This window comes from Manis javanica, chromosome 4 (assembly GCF_040802235.1).
Source record: "Manis javanica isolate MJ-LG chromosome 4, MJ_LKY, whole genome shotgun sequence".
Lineage (NCBI taxonomy): Eukaryota > Metazoa > Chordata > Mammalia > Pholidota > Manidae > Manis > Manis javanica.
The window spans coordinates 134,131,773-134,146,292 of NC_133159.1; the positions used below are offsets into that span (position 1 = coordinate 134,131,773).

Genomic DNA, 14,520 nt, shown 5'->3' on the forward strand with positions numbered 1-14,520 from the left:
ACTGTCCTCTCAGGACCAGGCGGGGGCGGGGCTTCGGCCGGACTGCCCCGCCCTACCCCACCCACCCCTTCCCCCACAGCCGGAAGTGCCTCTCCGAGGGGACATCTTTGACATCACAGGACTTTGACGTCAAGGGCTGCGTGCCCATCCGCGAGCACTGGGACCAAGAAAGGCGGGAGACGCTGGGGAGACACCCCCGCCCGGGCAGCGTGCCGGCACCTTGGCTCTAGACTGCTTACTGCCCGGGCCGCCCTCAGTAACAGTCTCTAGTCACGGCCACCGACGCCTGGCCCCGCCCCAGGACCGCGGCCACCTGCCGCGCCCCCAGCCTTTCGGTCTCCCAGGGTCCCTCAACCCCACTCTTGCTGCCCGCGCCGCCGCTGTCCGCGGTGCTGATCGAGCACAGGCGCGGGCATCAGCCGTCCTGTCCCTGGTCCCCAGAGGCTGCGAGGGACGGCTGGCCCACACGCACATCGCACAGCTCCGGGGAAGTGCCGCGCACCGCCCCCGCCCCCCTAGCCCAGCGGTCCTGACGTCAGCCTGACAGGAGCTGCCGCGGTGCCATCAGCAGCGCGCGCCCCGCCCCCGCGTCTCCAGGGCAACCGTGGCTTTCGATTGTTACTGTGGGAACCGGAGGTAACAGTCTACAGCCATGGTCGCCCCGCAGCACGCCCACGCGCGCGTCACGCCGCGCACTGTCAGCCCGGGATGGGGGAGACCGCGACCAGGAGGAAGCGCGGAGCAGCCGAGTCAAGTTCAGATGCGTCTGCCGGGGAGGCGGGAGGTGCTGCTCAGGGAGGTGGGCTGCTCCGGGCTCTGACTGCAACGCAGCCACCCAGGCAAAGAAGGAAGCACGGTCTGACCGTCTGCCTCAGTGACCGTCCTGTCCTCCTAGCCGAGGTATTGCAGCCAGGGGATGGCGAGAGAAGGGGTAGTTCTGGGATTTGGGTTCTTTTTATTTCCTCAATGGGAGGGAGGCTTTTGGGCCCTGGAGGCAAGAGAAAAAGTTTTGTGTTCTGGGGACTGAAGGGGGTAGGCAAAGTTTTGTTAAATACGCCACATTCTCCAAGAACCCCTAGCTGAGTCAGCAGAGGGGAAGAGTAACACGCGGACCCATTTTTGATGCGCGGACCCATTTTTGATGAAGTCACAGCCTGCCCTCACGCCTCACCCGACTTTCTTCCTCTGAGCCATGCAGGATCATAAGAAGGGTCCCCAACCCTCAGGAAGCCAGTGGGCCTGTAAAGTTAACACAGTCCCTAAAGCATTGTCTCAAGTATCAGCATCCCCGCCTCAAGTCTATCTCTAGGTACTGGATTTCAATTTGAGGCAGTGTGTCAAATTAGCCCTAAAGGCGGGTGGGGGGTGAGTATCAGAGGGCTGACGTCCTGTTGTGCCAGTGAAGTGTGAGCAATGACCTTCAAATACATAGTGTATGTCACCTGTCACTGCCAACATCACCCACCGCAGGGGATGACAGATGGATATTGGGTGAGGACTTCCCTAAGGACAGTGTAGGTAATGGTTAATGCAACCCAGCCCTGCCACCCATTAACCCAATTTTTCTTTACTGCTCTATATCCCCTCTTCTAAACAACTACTAAGACAGTTGGAGCTGGTTTTACAGCCAATCAACACCCACATGCTGCCTTCCTCCCACCCATGGACCCTGAGGTCTTAAGATTAAAATGCACTTGATTCTGGAATCTAATAGACCCATTCACGCACAGACCATAGTGTGTGCAGGTGGGAGTAGTGCACTGGGAAGCAGGAGGTCCAACCTGGCTTCATAATCAACTGGTTGTTACTTATGGACCATGTTGTTTCTGAGCCTTCTTTAAAGTGAGAGGATAACTCCTCCTTTTGACAGGCCTGTTGTGAGGATCAAATAGGATCATGTAAGCAAAGACCTTGGAAAACTGCAGAATGCTGTTTTAAGTATATATTAAGCTATCATGTCTTTGTTGGGGGAGCGGTTGTTGGGGAGACTCCAGCTCTGGGCACTTAGGCAGAATAAATGTGGGTGGGTGGCACATCTTTCTGAGCATAAGTTCTTGGACTGGTCTGCTGAGGGTCCTTTGCTAAGGAACTCTTTACCCCCAAGAGATTTGGGAATCTAAGGTGCACTAAGAAGTTAAAAAAAAAATGGTAAGAGATGATTATGAAAAGAGACCAAGTCATTTGCAGTTTGAACCCATCTGGAAACAGTGGTCAGGGGGGTAAAAAAAGAGGACAAATGTAATTTTCTGGTATCTTGAAAATCATCTGATGCATCCCACCCCCAACTATTTTATGGATTAGGAAGGTGAGACCCAGATGGGACATACAGCTAACAGTAGTGGGTGGTAGCCTTTCCATTCATCTTCTCTGGTACAGCAGAGGACAATGACTAGTCAAAGTGAAGAATGTGAATTATTGGATCTGAATCCAACTTCGGGTAAGTTACTTGGCCTCTCTGTGCCTGTTTCCTCAGTTATAAAATTAGGTTAATAGTATCTACCAGATAGTTATGAAGCACAGTTAGGCAACTCTCAAGCTTCTGCTTATGTCTGGCATAGTTAGCACTCAAAAATGGTATTCCTCTATCCTCTTGACCTCATTTTCCTTATATATTGAAAATACTATTAATTACTCTTAATTGGAAAACTTGCTCCCGTTCCCTAGTGGAGTGCATGAGATTCACATGGGGGTTTTCAAATAACTCATATTTACGAGACCTATATTCCCCTCTTTAAGACAGTGTTTCTCAAATATTGTTGCATGGGAATAACCAGTTTGTCAATATGCAGATCACCGGGTCCCAGTGGTCTGGAGTTGGCCCCAGGAATCCAAGTGTTAACTCCATCCTTGTGTAAATAGCCTACTAGACTCTGTGGGGGATGAGGGCAGAAAACCTAAGATTCTCCATTGTTACTGGAGGGCATGACAGGAGGTGACATCATCACTTATTGGGAACCAGTGAACCATATAACCTGCTTCCTTCTTGTCTGGACATTTTGATTCTCCAGAATTCTCACCTGAGCATGAGCACTTCTGCTCCACCTTATACTGCCCTGCTCTACCCTCACCCCTCTAACTTGAAGCCCTGGCTTAAATTTCATTCCCCATGTATCTCCTCTCTCCTGTAGTCTTCACAATAATCCCAAGTAGCAGCAGCTGTGGTATGCAAGTAGTCACCAATTTCACTTGTTGGGACCTTGCTACAGGGGAAAGACCGATTGCCACAAGGGCATATGATCCCTGAATTGCAGGTCCACTGCATTTCATTTTGAACTTATTTCCAGAGAAGCCAGCAGTCCAAATTTTTGTGTCAAATTCCTGAACTTTTAACTACCATAAAATCCAATTTTTTCTAAAATTCTATGGGCCAAATCTACAGGTCTGTAGGAGTAATTCATTCCATTTCAGAGCCTCTGCGTTTAGCCAAGGTGGGGGGGAGGGTCCCCTTAAAATACCAAAGCAAAGCAGAGGTAAATTGAAGCAGGGGATCACTTGCCCCCACCCTCACCTTCTGCTGTAAAGGTCCTAAATCCAGTGAACTGGTCTGTCTGGGCAGGTAACTCAAGCTTTTTTTTAATCTTGGACAGTAGCTATCTGTAATGAAGAACTCAGAATTTCAGGCAATTTAAGGGATATTAGTCTGTTGTCTCAGGATGGGCTGGAGTATTTGTGCTATAACCCCTAATTCTAATTTATACTCAATTACTAAACTTCCTGGGGGCAAAAATGCTTGAGGGCTATGAAGGTCTGGTGTGATCTTCCAGAGAAGGCAGCAGTGGGTGGCAGGTGGGAGAACTGGAAGTAGGGGAAATGGCTAAAGCAGGCAGTCTTCAGAGTGACTAGGAGCAAGTGCACCTTCAAATCAGATGGGCTACTTAACCTTGGCTGTGATCACTATAGAGTAGCATCAATCTCAGAATGCTGCAAATGGGGTCAACTTTGGAAAAGGATTTCTTCTGTGCGCTTTGGTCTCCATCCAAACTCTAGCACCATCCCACCCTTCAAGCTCACAGCCCAGAGTGGGTTAAAGCAGAGAACACAAGAAGCCAGCGTTTGACAGAAGGCCAGCACACAACTCTCGGGAATCAGAATAGAAGCCTAAACTCAGTGTGGCCCAGGCAGAGCCTTGTCAGGTGATCTCTTCCCAAAACTTCTCAGAAGTAAATACTTCCCTGATTCAGCCACCGAGGCCTCCTTTCCTTTAGCCTGGGACTTTTAAAACTTCCACCAAAAATGTGAGCGTATATATGCACATATGCATGAACTTGTCCTGGGAGCTCCTAACTGGTTCTGTGGATGGCCAGGAATCCATATTTCCATTATAAAATGTTTTTTTTCTGTGTATCAGGAAAAAGATGCTCAAAATCCAACTCACACTTTATTGTGTGGCAGTCACAGTGGTGCCAGCCCCAACTTTTCCCATGTCACCCTCCATTCATCTAGGGCTCCACCGGCCTTTTTCATGTGTGTCACATGTTAAGATGAAAGTCCATTAAGATCTTCTGCTCCCTTTTTTCTTGAGTGCACAGCCGGGCTTGTAAAATTTGAATCTAAAGAATTCATATTTGTCTCTTAATTGGTGATGGTGAGGAACACTAACAGCGTGGAGGTTCCAGGGTAGAGAAAAGGGGAGGGAAGAGACTACAGAAGCTGCCCAAAGGTCATGTAGGGGATGTAAGGGATCTTTCACTTTGCAAACTGGTCCAAGAAAGTGAGGTAGGCCTGGCGTTGGGGTGCAGCTGCTGGAATGAAGTGGCCACCAGAATGGGTGAGGGTGATGGCTCCAGCAAATCGGCCAGCCAGTTGCATACTTGCCTGAGAGGGGATGATGCGGTCAGTGTCACCAAAAACATGGAGTGAAGGCAGTGACAAGGGGCTCTGCAGGATGGATTCCTTGAAGCCAAGGCCTCGGGGACAGAAACCAGATACCAGGATGATAAACCGTGGCAAAGGGAAGCGGGAATCCCCAGCCTGGCCAAGCGCACACACCTGGGCTGCTAGCGCGGCCCCCTGGCTGAAACCAAGGATCCCATCAAAAGGCCCCAGCTTGGTCAGCGCCTGTGCCACCGTCCCCAGGGCTTCCTCCAGACCTCTGCACACCGCGGGCTCTTTCAGTGCAGAGAAAACATCTGTCTCCTGTTCTGAAAACCACCAGCCTCGAGGCTGCTCCTCCGGAAGGCAGGGCCCTACGGCGATATGATGGGGAAGATAAGGTTAGGGAAAGAGGGAATCCAGGGGGAAAGAAATAATGAAAGGGTGGGTTTGGGAACGGCAGAGAGGCAAAGACGCGACAGAGAGACTGGGGGAAATAAGCGGGGGAACAGATTGGTATGGAGGGGGAAGGGAGATCTAGGTGGAAGCCTGGGGTGCAAGAAATTGAGGGTATGGGCAGAAAGAAGTGGGATGGTGGGAAGAATAAACTGAAAATAAAGGGGTGGAAGAAGCTGAAACGTGTTATGGGGACGAGGCACGATAAGACTCGGCGTGCATTTCCGGGGCAAGGCTATAGTCTCACCGGAATCTGGCCCGACGCTCTCGGGGCCCGCTGCGTCCGCGACCAGGTGCGGGCCGCTAAGACACACGAGCTCGGCACGGCCCCGCAGCGCCTTCCTAAGAGCTCCGGTCTTTTCGCGGAAGCCCCGCTCGCTCTGACGGAAGCCCGCCAGGCACAACAGCCGGAGCGACTGCTTCTCGGCCATGGCACCGCGCAGGGCGCTAAAGAGCCCGGAAGCCACTTCCCCCGAGCGGAAGTTGATTTGAGGGGCGTGACGAAACGCCGGCTCCACCTTGAAGGAGGGCCTCAGAGCGCGCCTGACAAGTTCCCCGGACATCCGCTAGGGGTGAGGCGCGGCCAGAGCAGAGGCGGATACCTGGGAACCAGCAGTGTCTTAGGGAGCAGGGGGCGTCACCTTCTCGGCTCTGCAGCTGCAACCCTCGCAAGCCGTGTCTGGCAAGGGACGCGTGGACTCCTGGACCTGACATCGCAGAGTTCGGTCAGGGTCCCGCTTCTGCGACTTCCTGCACCCCGCTCCCTTGTAATTTTCAAAGCTGCCGCAAGGCGGCGGCCTCGGCTAGCGTCGCCAGGGAGGCGGCCTCTCTTCTTTCCTCCTTCGAGCCCCTGCCTACCTTCCCCCGCGCCCGCCGGCCGTGGGCATGGGCGGTCAGGTCCCGTCCGTGGTTCACGGTCCACGGCCCCAGTGAGCTGCCGGCGTAGAAGTCCATGGGGTAGGGCTGCTGCCAGGAAATGTCCCGTAGGGCCACCGCCGCCTAGGGGAGAAAAATTGGACAATATTTGCCAACATTTTTCTGTGCATGATTATTTAACTCTACAACATCCTACGAAGATCCTATTATACCACAGAAAGGAAATGTGAGGCTTGTAGAGGATAAGGGACTTGCCCAAGGTCACATAACTAAGAAGTGGCTCAGCGCTGCCCTCCCACCCCACTCTACTTCAGATCCCTCCCCTGAAAGAGCCAGGTACAAAGGCCACTCTCTCCCAGGATTTTCAAAACTTGGTGTTACCTCATAGGGTGTCAGCAGTGGCTTAGGGAAGGCTGTGCCCCAGTCAATGGAGAGGCGTGGACATGCCACCTGCACCCACCTGGGAAGAGAAGTCAGGTCAGACCCAAGGGTGGCGGGGTCTTCCCTCTCTCCTAGGCAGCATGCTGAAGAACATGACTATGTCCCCAGCACAACAAATGAATGCTTGCTGCTAATTCTAAAGTAAAGATTGTCACCTACCACTGTTTAGAATAATTACACTGTAGTGTTACTTGTTTTCTCTGGTTTTCTCCACTATGAGCTTTCTGAGGTCAGGGCCTGGGCAGCTCATTTGTGATAGTATCTGCAGAATTAAATTTACTGCCAGGTACAGAGCAGGTGCCAACCACCCCTCAAACTCATCTCACATGGAACCACTGTGCTGTTGCAGTTGTAGTGAGCCCTGCTGGATGGGTGCTCTGAAAACATGAAAATGTCATGACCTTGGAAGCAATTCCCGTTGACTTCAGCTTTCAGTATGTGCTGGGCAGGACTCAGCTTCTAAGCTTCTTTAGCCAGTCATAGCAAGGTAGGTGAGGTGGGGAAACACTCGTGCTATACACATGGCTCCCTGACTCAGCCTCCATGCAGGTACTTAGGAACTGAGACAAGAGCAGAGAATGTCATTGGCAAGATCAGCCCCACAGCTGAAGCAAGCAAAAGTGGGAGAGGATTTTAGGATCTTGGTGTGATTTCTAGAGCATAGGTGGGTGCCCTGCAGCAACGACCCTGGGTCTGATACATACACATCCACCTCAGGAAGTAGGCTAAGCTTGCTGGGAAAGATCTCAGAGAGCAGCAGCCTTACAAAGGGAAGTCCCAAGGCTTGGAGCCGAGATTCCAGGTGCTGTTGGAAGAGGGAAGGAGAGCTGGGGTCACCAAGATCAAACAGTCAAGTCTAAATCCCTTAGTCTACTGATTTTCTCAGCTGGGTTTCCAATCAGTAGCCCTCCCAAGGCCAACCCAAGCCCTCTGACCTCCAGAATCTTGGGGCTGCCCTGGCGGCCCAAAGTACCCAAGATAAGGCCCCAGGATTTAGCTAAGTGGGCAGTGGCGATGGCTTCCTGGCGGCTGGCCTGCATCCGTTGATGGTCATAATGCTCTCTGGACAGGACTTTGCTATATGGGTCATATCTGAAAAAGAAGAAGCTATTAGGCTTGTGGTAATGGCCACTCACAGGACATGTGCTATACACATGGCTCCCTGACTTAGTCCCTCAGTCTCCTGAAACTTCAGGCTCCACGTAGGTAATTGGGAACTTAGGCAAGAGCAGAGACTGTCGTTGGTAAGATCAGTCTCACAGCTGGAGCAGGCAAAAGAGGGAGTGGGCTTTAGGATCTTGGTGTGAATCCTACAGGACAGGTAGGGAAAGCCAGGGCTAGAGGACCAGCCTGAGGCACCCTGGGTCTGATACTGATTCAGGACCCAAGCTCTTCAGATCCTTAGGGCTGGGGGCTGTTAAGTGGTCAGGGAATGAAGATGTTGAGGCTGACTCTCAGTGGCAGGAAATCCCACCCTTCCCCAAGCTGGTCAGCCCAGTTCAGCCCATACCGGTAAGCAGGGACACTGGGGTTGGCAATCATGACAGATTCCAGATGGAAGCGGCCATCTCCAAGGTATCTGCAAGGGAAAGAAGGGGTTAAGTGTGGGGTAGGGCAGCAGAAGCAGAGGCCCTAGCTTTGGAGATCCAAGGGACTGAGTTCTTGGCCAGCTGTGGTGCTATGTGTGTGAACTGGGACAAGTCATCCTATCACCTTAGTTTTCTATGTGAGGCCTTATAAGGAGTTTGAATTGGGTAACGGGAAGGCCTCTCTAGTTATGTAATACAGAATCTAAGAACTGCCCCCTGCCCCACACACTCTTCTGGGTGAAAAGTAAAGGGGGCAGCCAAGGCCATGGTAAAACCATTTGGGGCTCTAGAGATTTCTAACTCAGAAGCTAGGGGAACAGATTCTCCCTCCTCTAGCTCAATATAGACATGAGAAACACTGTTTAGAGTGTCATCTATGCTGTAAATGAGGTATCAGGAAATACAGCAGGTACCCTCTACTCACACTAGCTCTTGGGTCCAGTTACTGAGTTATAACAACAGATACTATCTACTGGGACTTGTGCAGTGTTTCTGGGATTTGACTCTACACTTAACCACCACACTGCTGCAAGCATGCCCTGGGAGATGCTGTCCCTACCATCCCAGGCCATGCAGAGGCCAAAGCATGGAAGACAATCTGACATGGCAGCTCCTTGTCTCTTGGTGACCATACTGAATGGTTAGGAATGGACAATACTCAGGCTGTCTTTCTCTCAACACATATGTTGAAGCCCCCAAGCTAGGCATCTATGAACTCAGAAGCATGCAGGCCCAGGCCCAGGGGAATGCCCCTCAGGGATGGGGCTGCCAGGTCTGGGCTTGGGAAGGCCCCAGTGGGGGTCTGTCCAGGGGCAGGGGCATTCTGTGTGGGTGCAGCAAGGCCTGTGGGACCAGCATCCGCAGCCCCAGAGGTGAGGCTGAGTCAGGGGAGTGGTCCTCCCTATTTCCCTGCCATTAGCAGGGAACGGGGCTCCCCTCTCCAGTCCCAGCCAGGGGAGCTATTGGCTCTGAGGCTGGCTGCATTCACACAACATTAAGCATTTCCATTACCTAAAATAATTAGGCGGCAGGAGACACGCTGCTCCTGCTTGTTAGCTGTCCGAATGCTAAATTAATGGGGCTGCAGCCTGGGCGTGCCCATCCATCTTTTCCAATTATATCCCCACTATTTCTAGCCCACCCTCAGCCCCCCATTAGGCCCTCTGATTCCTGTCCCATTCTGGGCATAGCCTTCTGGATGGTGGACAGAGCACTGGAAAGACAGGAAACCTGAAACCTTCTTTGGTCTCCATTTTGCAGGGTGACCTTGAGCAAATGGTTAAGGAGCTTTAGACTATTTCCTTTCCTGTAAAGTGAACCTCAGGGCACCCTCCTAGTGCACATTTCTTATGTCTTTATGACTGCCCCCCCCATTTTTCACTTACACAACAGCCTCCACCTCTTTGGGCAGGCAGGGGGACGTGCAGCCCAGAATCTCCCCAGGGGACAAGGGCTTGCACTGTGGGACACTCACACGATACTCAGCTTTCAGCTCCTGGGCAGCTGCCTGTAGGGATAATGAGGGCAGGGAAACAAGTGGTTGGGGAGAGAGAGCCGGGACTAGAGGACCAGCCTGAGGCACCCGACCAGGAGAGCCAGGAACAGCCCGGAGACTGGCTGCTGTCTGTCCACTTACCTGCAAGGTCGACACAAACTGAATGGTGCTGACCAGGGCCAGGGCACTGGCTGGGGGGAAGGTGAGGCGGACAGAGTCCAGCAGGTGGGCAGTGTCTATCTGGATGTCCACAAAGACATACAGCACCTGGAAGTCTTGGGCTGAAGTGTCCATGGGAACTGGGAGGAGGGAAGAGTTTAGGACTTTGTTCTGGAAGGCAGGGGAGAGAGCCTAGCCCAGCCAAGGTCTCTGAACAGGCAGGACCAGTGGCTTCATCCTGCGGGTAGAAGGAGGGGTGGGGAGTGCGGGCTTACAGGTCCCTGAGAAGCTCCTTCTCTGTCCCTCAGCTGGTGGCTCAGCCTAGTCTACTACCAACAGCTTTTCAAACACCCACATCTGGGACAACAGAATGGTTTCCAAGGTAATTAAATCCAAAGGATGCAGAGCAGGAAGGCCAAGGCCATCCCAGAAACCAGGAGGGACCTCATGCCCATAAGCAGAGCAAGAAGGCACTGTGATGGAGACTGACATGCAGTCCTGCCTCCCCACCAGCCCTGCCAGGGTCCAGGTGTGTCCTGGCCTGCCATACCCAGGCAGCTGTGGCCATAGTGCACCAGGAAGTCAGCTCCCAGGGCCCTTGCAGTAAAATCATCCACACAGCAAGCCCCATAGGTCACGTCCCCCATCACCATCACTTCTGCCTCTGTGAACCTGTGGGGATGGAGGGTGGGGAAACAAGAGTAAGTGACACAAAGTGAGGTGGGAGGGAGATTTAACCCTGTGAAGGGCTGTCAGGGCAGAGCTCCTCTCTGCCTCTCCCAATCCCTTGGGTTGGCAGCTGCCACTTCTGCCAACAAAGAGTAGGAGGGGCCCAGCTGCCACCTCCCCCAGCCCTGGCAGCAGCTCCTGGAACTGCAGCTGTATGAGGATGGTCTCTGCAGCACCCTGATTCCTCTACCCAGGCTCAGACTGCAAAGGGGACCCCCAGCCTTCAGCCTAGCATACATGGGGTCAAACATAGCCCTCCAATGCCCTGACTCATCCCACCTGGAGCAGTGTGCATGTACAGATGCAAAGACACCCGCTCCCATGCCCTGACACTGCGCTGTGCGTGGGCACCCGTGCGTGGGTGCACACAGCCTCCCTGCTGCCCAGACCCCCTGCTACCTCCCCATCCTTAGTCAGGGCCCTCTATGCCCAGGATGGGGGTACCCATGCAAAGCTCTCCCACAGCACATGGCACCACCCACTCTCTCCATGCGTCAGGAAGAGTGGGCTGTGGCCAGCACATTGCCATGGGATCTGCTGCCAGGCCTGAATCACTGGGAGCTGGGGATGGGTGGGGAAGACCCTGCACCCCCTGAACTTACCACAGGAATGAACCAGAGGACCAGGTCTTCCCTGAGAGACACGCTCCTGGGGCATGGAGCCTGGCTCAGTGTCTGGGATCTTTCCATTCCTCTCCCAGGGATGTGGTGGGGAAAGCTGGGTTGCTGCCAGTCAGTGGCCCCTCCCTCCCCTTCCCCAAATCAGGCTGTGCACAGAAGATTATTAAACTCCTTAGAATGCAACCCAGGCATCTGAGTCAGTCAGAGCACTTAATTTTTTATAGATTAAAATGTATGCAAATTGGCCTGAGCCCCAGAGAGCATCTCCAAGAGGCAAGAGGGTGGCAGTAGGGAAGTGAATCTGGCTGTGGATAAGAAGCAAGGTGGGGGGAGGGCAGCAGCAGGGAAATGGGGGGGTCCCGTCACGAGACGACCTCCCTTTCTCCATTCCGCCTCCCTGTTCCTGTGCCGGTTCCAGATGGCTGAGCACTCATCTCCCTCCTAAGGATGGCTCACTGTATTGAAGAAACTTAGAATCCTGTTTCCTAGCACTTCTCTCCCTGCCAACCCCCTTCTCCCCCTATTCCCCCAACTGTAACAGTGAAAAAAGGCTCCCCCTTACTAGACTCTGTGCTGACCATTCAGCCCATTCCAGGGTCAGTTTTGAGGATTCAGAGATTCCTCCTCAGGCCCCACCACCTGCTCTGGGCCCAGCTTTGAAGATCCTGGAATTGACTCGCTCCTCCTTCCCAAGTATTTTAGGGGAGGGGAGATTTACAGAGGTCAGGATCTCAGAAGCTGGCAGTTTAGTTTGGGGATTTTCCCTTTTATGTATGGTTGGGAGGGGCAGGATAAGGCAGAGTTCCAGAAGGAAAAAGTGATTCAGACAGGCAGAGCTGTAACGGGCACAGGGGAGATCTGGGCTCAGCTTCCTCTCTGGTGCCCCAAGCCTCACCTCTCCAAGATATCCACAAGGGTGCAGGCAAAGAGGAGGAGGCCTTCAGGCATCTGCAAGGCCACTGTAAGACATAGCAGAAATGAGACAAAAGGGATGGCAAGAGGCTGGGATGAGGACACTGCCCCAGGCTGGACCAGGCAACCTCTTCTCCCTTACCCCAACCCAAAAGCTTGGAGGCTCACCCTTCTTGGCCTGGGCTTGCTGGATCCTCCAGATGGTCTTGGGGATCTCAAAGTTATAGTTGGAAGGCAGGACTTGAATGGCTGCCTGCAGGTGGGGATTGTTCAGGATCTCAGGGGGGATCTGATTGGCAAAGCGGCCCCGAGGGGTTCGACCTAGGACGAATGCAAGGCCTGAGTCATTAACTGGCCTAAACCACAGTCAGACCCAGCTAAACTGTAACTCCATCCAAGCTTCAGGCCCAGATCACAGATGCCAAGGGGGTTGGCCCAGACTTCTTCCACACTGAGTTCATCCTGAAGCTAGAAAGACAGCTCATTAAACCAAGAGGAAATCTGCATAATCTCCATGTTGTGAGATTATTAGGAACCAAAGACTTGAGCCCACAAATGGAGTACAGTTCACCCCTTATCTCAGGATAACAGAGATGACACCAGGGGGCTGAGCCAAGGGGCCAATCAGTGGAAGCCCACACATTGCTCCTTGTTAGAGAACAACTCTGAGGAAAACCCAAGAACCTACCAGCCTAAGAAGTCTGGGAAAACGTCCCTCATTCCCCAACCCCTGAGAACAGTTTGAAGTTCTGAGGTCCTAGATATGAGAATCTATAAGCAAACTATTGTACTAATTTAAAAGACTGCCCTCCTTACCTGAGTCCCACTAACTGTGTACACACTAATTCCTGCACCCTTCCCTCTCATCATTTAAAAGAGCAATAAATAAACACCTCACATTTAACTGACTCAACACATTCGTTAGTCCCATTATTCCACCTACCTCCCACCCCCTTATCTCTTCAGGAGCCAGTTTGGTAATGTGACAAGGCAAGAAATTAACTTATTAAACAAATATTTATTGAACTTGTACTATGTGCCTGAACTTGTACTAAGTCCCCTTACTAGGATATTAGGGATACTCCAATATCTGATACTTCACCCTCTATGTATGTGGGGGTGGGTGGGGGTGGTGGTGATGGTGCAGTGGAGAACTGGCATGGCTGGCTGGGATGCTGAGACCATATTTGAATGTTACCATTGCTGTCCTTTCTGTTGAGTTTCTTCAAAGGCCTTGGAACAACCAGCGCAGACTCCCTGGGACCCTCACAGAAACTCCTCTGACAGGCCCAAGTTCCTTGTATTCCTTGGGGTGTGGGAGCTGCTAGTCTTAGTAGCTCAATTTACCCCAAGGACCAGTAGGCGGCTCCTCCTCTATCACGTGGCTGTGATCTTCTGTTTACATCAGTATTCCCAGTAGACTGCGATCCCAGAGGGCAAGGCTGTAGTCTAGTCCCTGCACCTAGCAGGCGCCTGGCATTCAGTGGGTGCTCAATAGGGGCCTGGAGAATGAAACCATGCGCCTCTTTCCTGAAAGCATTCCCTGAGGGCCCACTTGTGGAATGACCGCGGCAAAGCTCGTGGCTCCTTCCCTCCTCCCCATCCGGTCATCTTATCCGTGACTTTTCCTGCATCTGTCTGCTAGCAAGGCAGAGGGGCAGTTTTCTGGCTGGAGGACTACAAGCTCCTAGGAGGGGCTACTCCCGATCACGCCCTAAGGCTGCAACTGGAAGACCGTTCCCCCTGGGCTCCAGTGACAGCCGCCCGGAGCGGGTGACCGCAGGGCTTTCCGGGTCTGGCGGAGAGAAGCGCCGCCGCTGGGAAGGGAGCTAGTCTTGTTCCTGACTTGGCGGCTCTACCCTGAGAAGCGAGGTCCGCAGGCCTCAGCGTTGTAGCACCCACCTCTGCCAGGGCCGCTTCGACCGCCCGGCTCCGTAGCCTCGGACTTAACCAGCGCCGCCATTACCGGCCTACCCACGTGGAGACCAAAAAGGCAGCACCATAAGAACGCGGAGAGCGCAGACATTGCGGTCGATCTCCGATCGGCCAGCGAGGGGCGGGGACTTGCCGGGCGGGGACCGTGAAAGAGAAGATAGGGGCGAGGCTATCGTGGGTTCCTCCTCAAGTCTCGAGGGTCGAGGCTCTTGGGAGCCCCTAGAGGTCCCTGATCACCGCGGCTGTGCTCTCGGTGACCCAGTCCTCTTCTCCCGTCCTGGGGGGCCTTACCTGGCACTCTTAGACCAATGCTCCCATTTGCTTACTCCTTGCCCGAGTTGTGCGGGCCGAATGTTGTGAACGGGGACAACACCATGTCTTTCTTCTGCTCCCCTCCCTGTCTCCGCTCCTGGTAAGCAGTGGCAGCCATGAGTGGGGCCACATTCCCTACCTCAGGGGATCCCACTGCGCCAAGAGGACAGAACTCAGCTCTCAC

General features: G+C 53.2%; 2 protein-coding genes across 2 annotated transcripts; both read right to left on the reverse strand.

Annotated features, from left to right (window-relative positions):
- Positions 1–4,365: 4,365 nt before the first annotated feature.
- Positions 4,366–5,823, reverse strand: OVCA2 (OVCA2 serine hydrolase domain containing). Its single transcript, XM_017651610.3, has 2 exons — positions 5,516–5,823; positions 4,366–5,186 (listed from the first exon to the last, which is right to left on the reverse strand). Exons 1-2 carry the CDS (start codon positions 5,697–5,699, stop codon positions 4,687–4,689), a joined length of 684 nt encoding a protein of 227 aa, XP_017507099.2. The 5' UTR covers positions 5,700–5,823; the 3' UTR covers positions 4,366–4,686.
- On the reverse strand, positions 5,040–14,149 carry DPH1 (diphthamide biosynthesis 1). Its single transcript, XM_017651609.3, has 13 exons — positions 13,992–14,149; positions 12,258–12,410; positions 12,073–12,136; positions 10,379–10,500; positions 9,811–9,968; positions 9,560–9,681; positions 8,096–8,164; positions 7,521–7,677; positions 7,290–7,390; positions 6,526–6,604; positions 6,127–6,267; positions 5,871–5,975; positions 5,040–5,186 (listed from the first exon to the last, which is right to left on the reverse strand). Exons 1-12 carry the CDS (start codon positions 14,113–14,115, stop codon positions 5,889–5,891), a joined length of 1,377 nt encoding a protein of 458 aa, XP_017507098.1. The 5' UTR covers positions 14,116–14,149; the 3' UTR covers positions 5,040–5,186; positions 5,871–5,888.
- Positions 14,150–14,520: the final 371 nt, after the last annotated feature.

Excerpts from the sequence above, each read along its gene's own strand:
- OVCA2 (XM_017651610.3), bottom strand. The coding sequence starts at position 5,699 with ATGGCCGAGAAGCAGTCGCTCCGGCTGTTGTGCCTGGCGGGCTTCCGT. Across the intron at positions 5,187-5,515 it reads GAGCGTCGGGCCAGATTCCG|GGCCCTGCCTTCCGGAGGAG; the intron begins GTGAGACTATAG and ends ATATCGCCGTAG.
- DPH1 (XM_017651609.3), bottom strand. The coding sequence starts at position 14,115 with ATGTCTGCGCTCTCCGCGTTCTTATGGTGCTGCCTTTTTGGTCTCCAC. Across the intron at positions 12,411-13,991 it reads TCGAAGCGGCCCTGGCAGAG|GTCGAACCCCTCGGGGCCGC; the intron begins GTGGGTGCTACA and ends CATTCGTCCTAG. Across the intron at positions 7,391-7,520 it reads GCAGCCCCAAGATTCTGGAG|CACCTGGAATCTCGGCTCCA; the intron begins GTCAGAGGGCTT and ends CTCTTCCAACAG.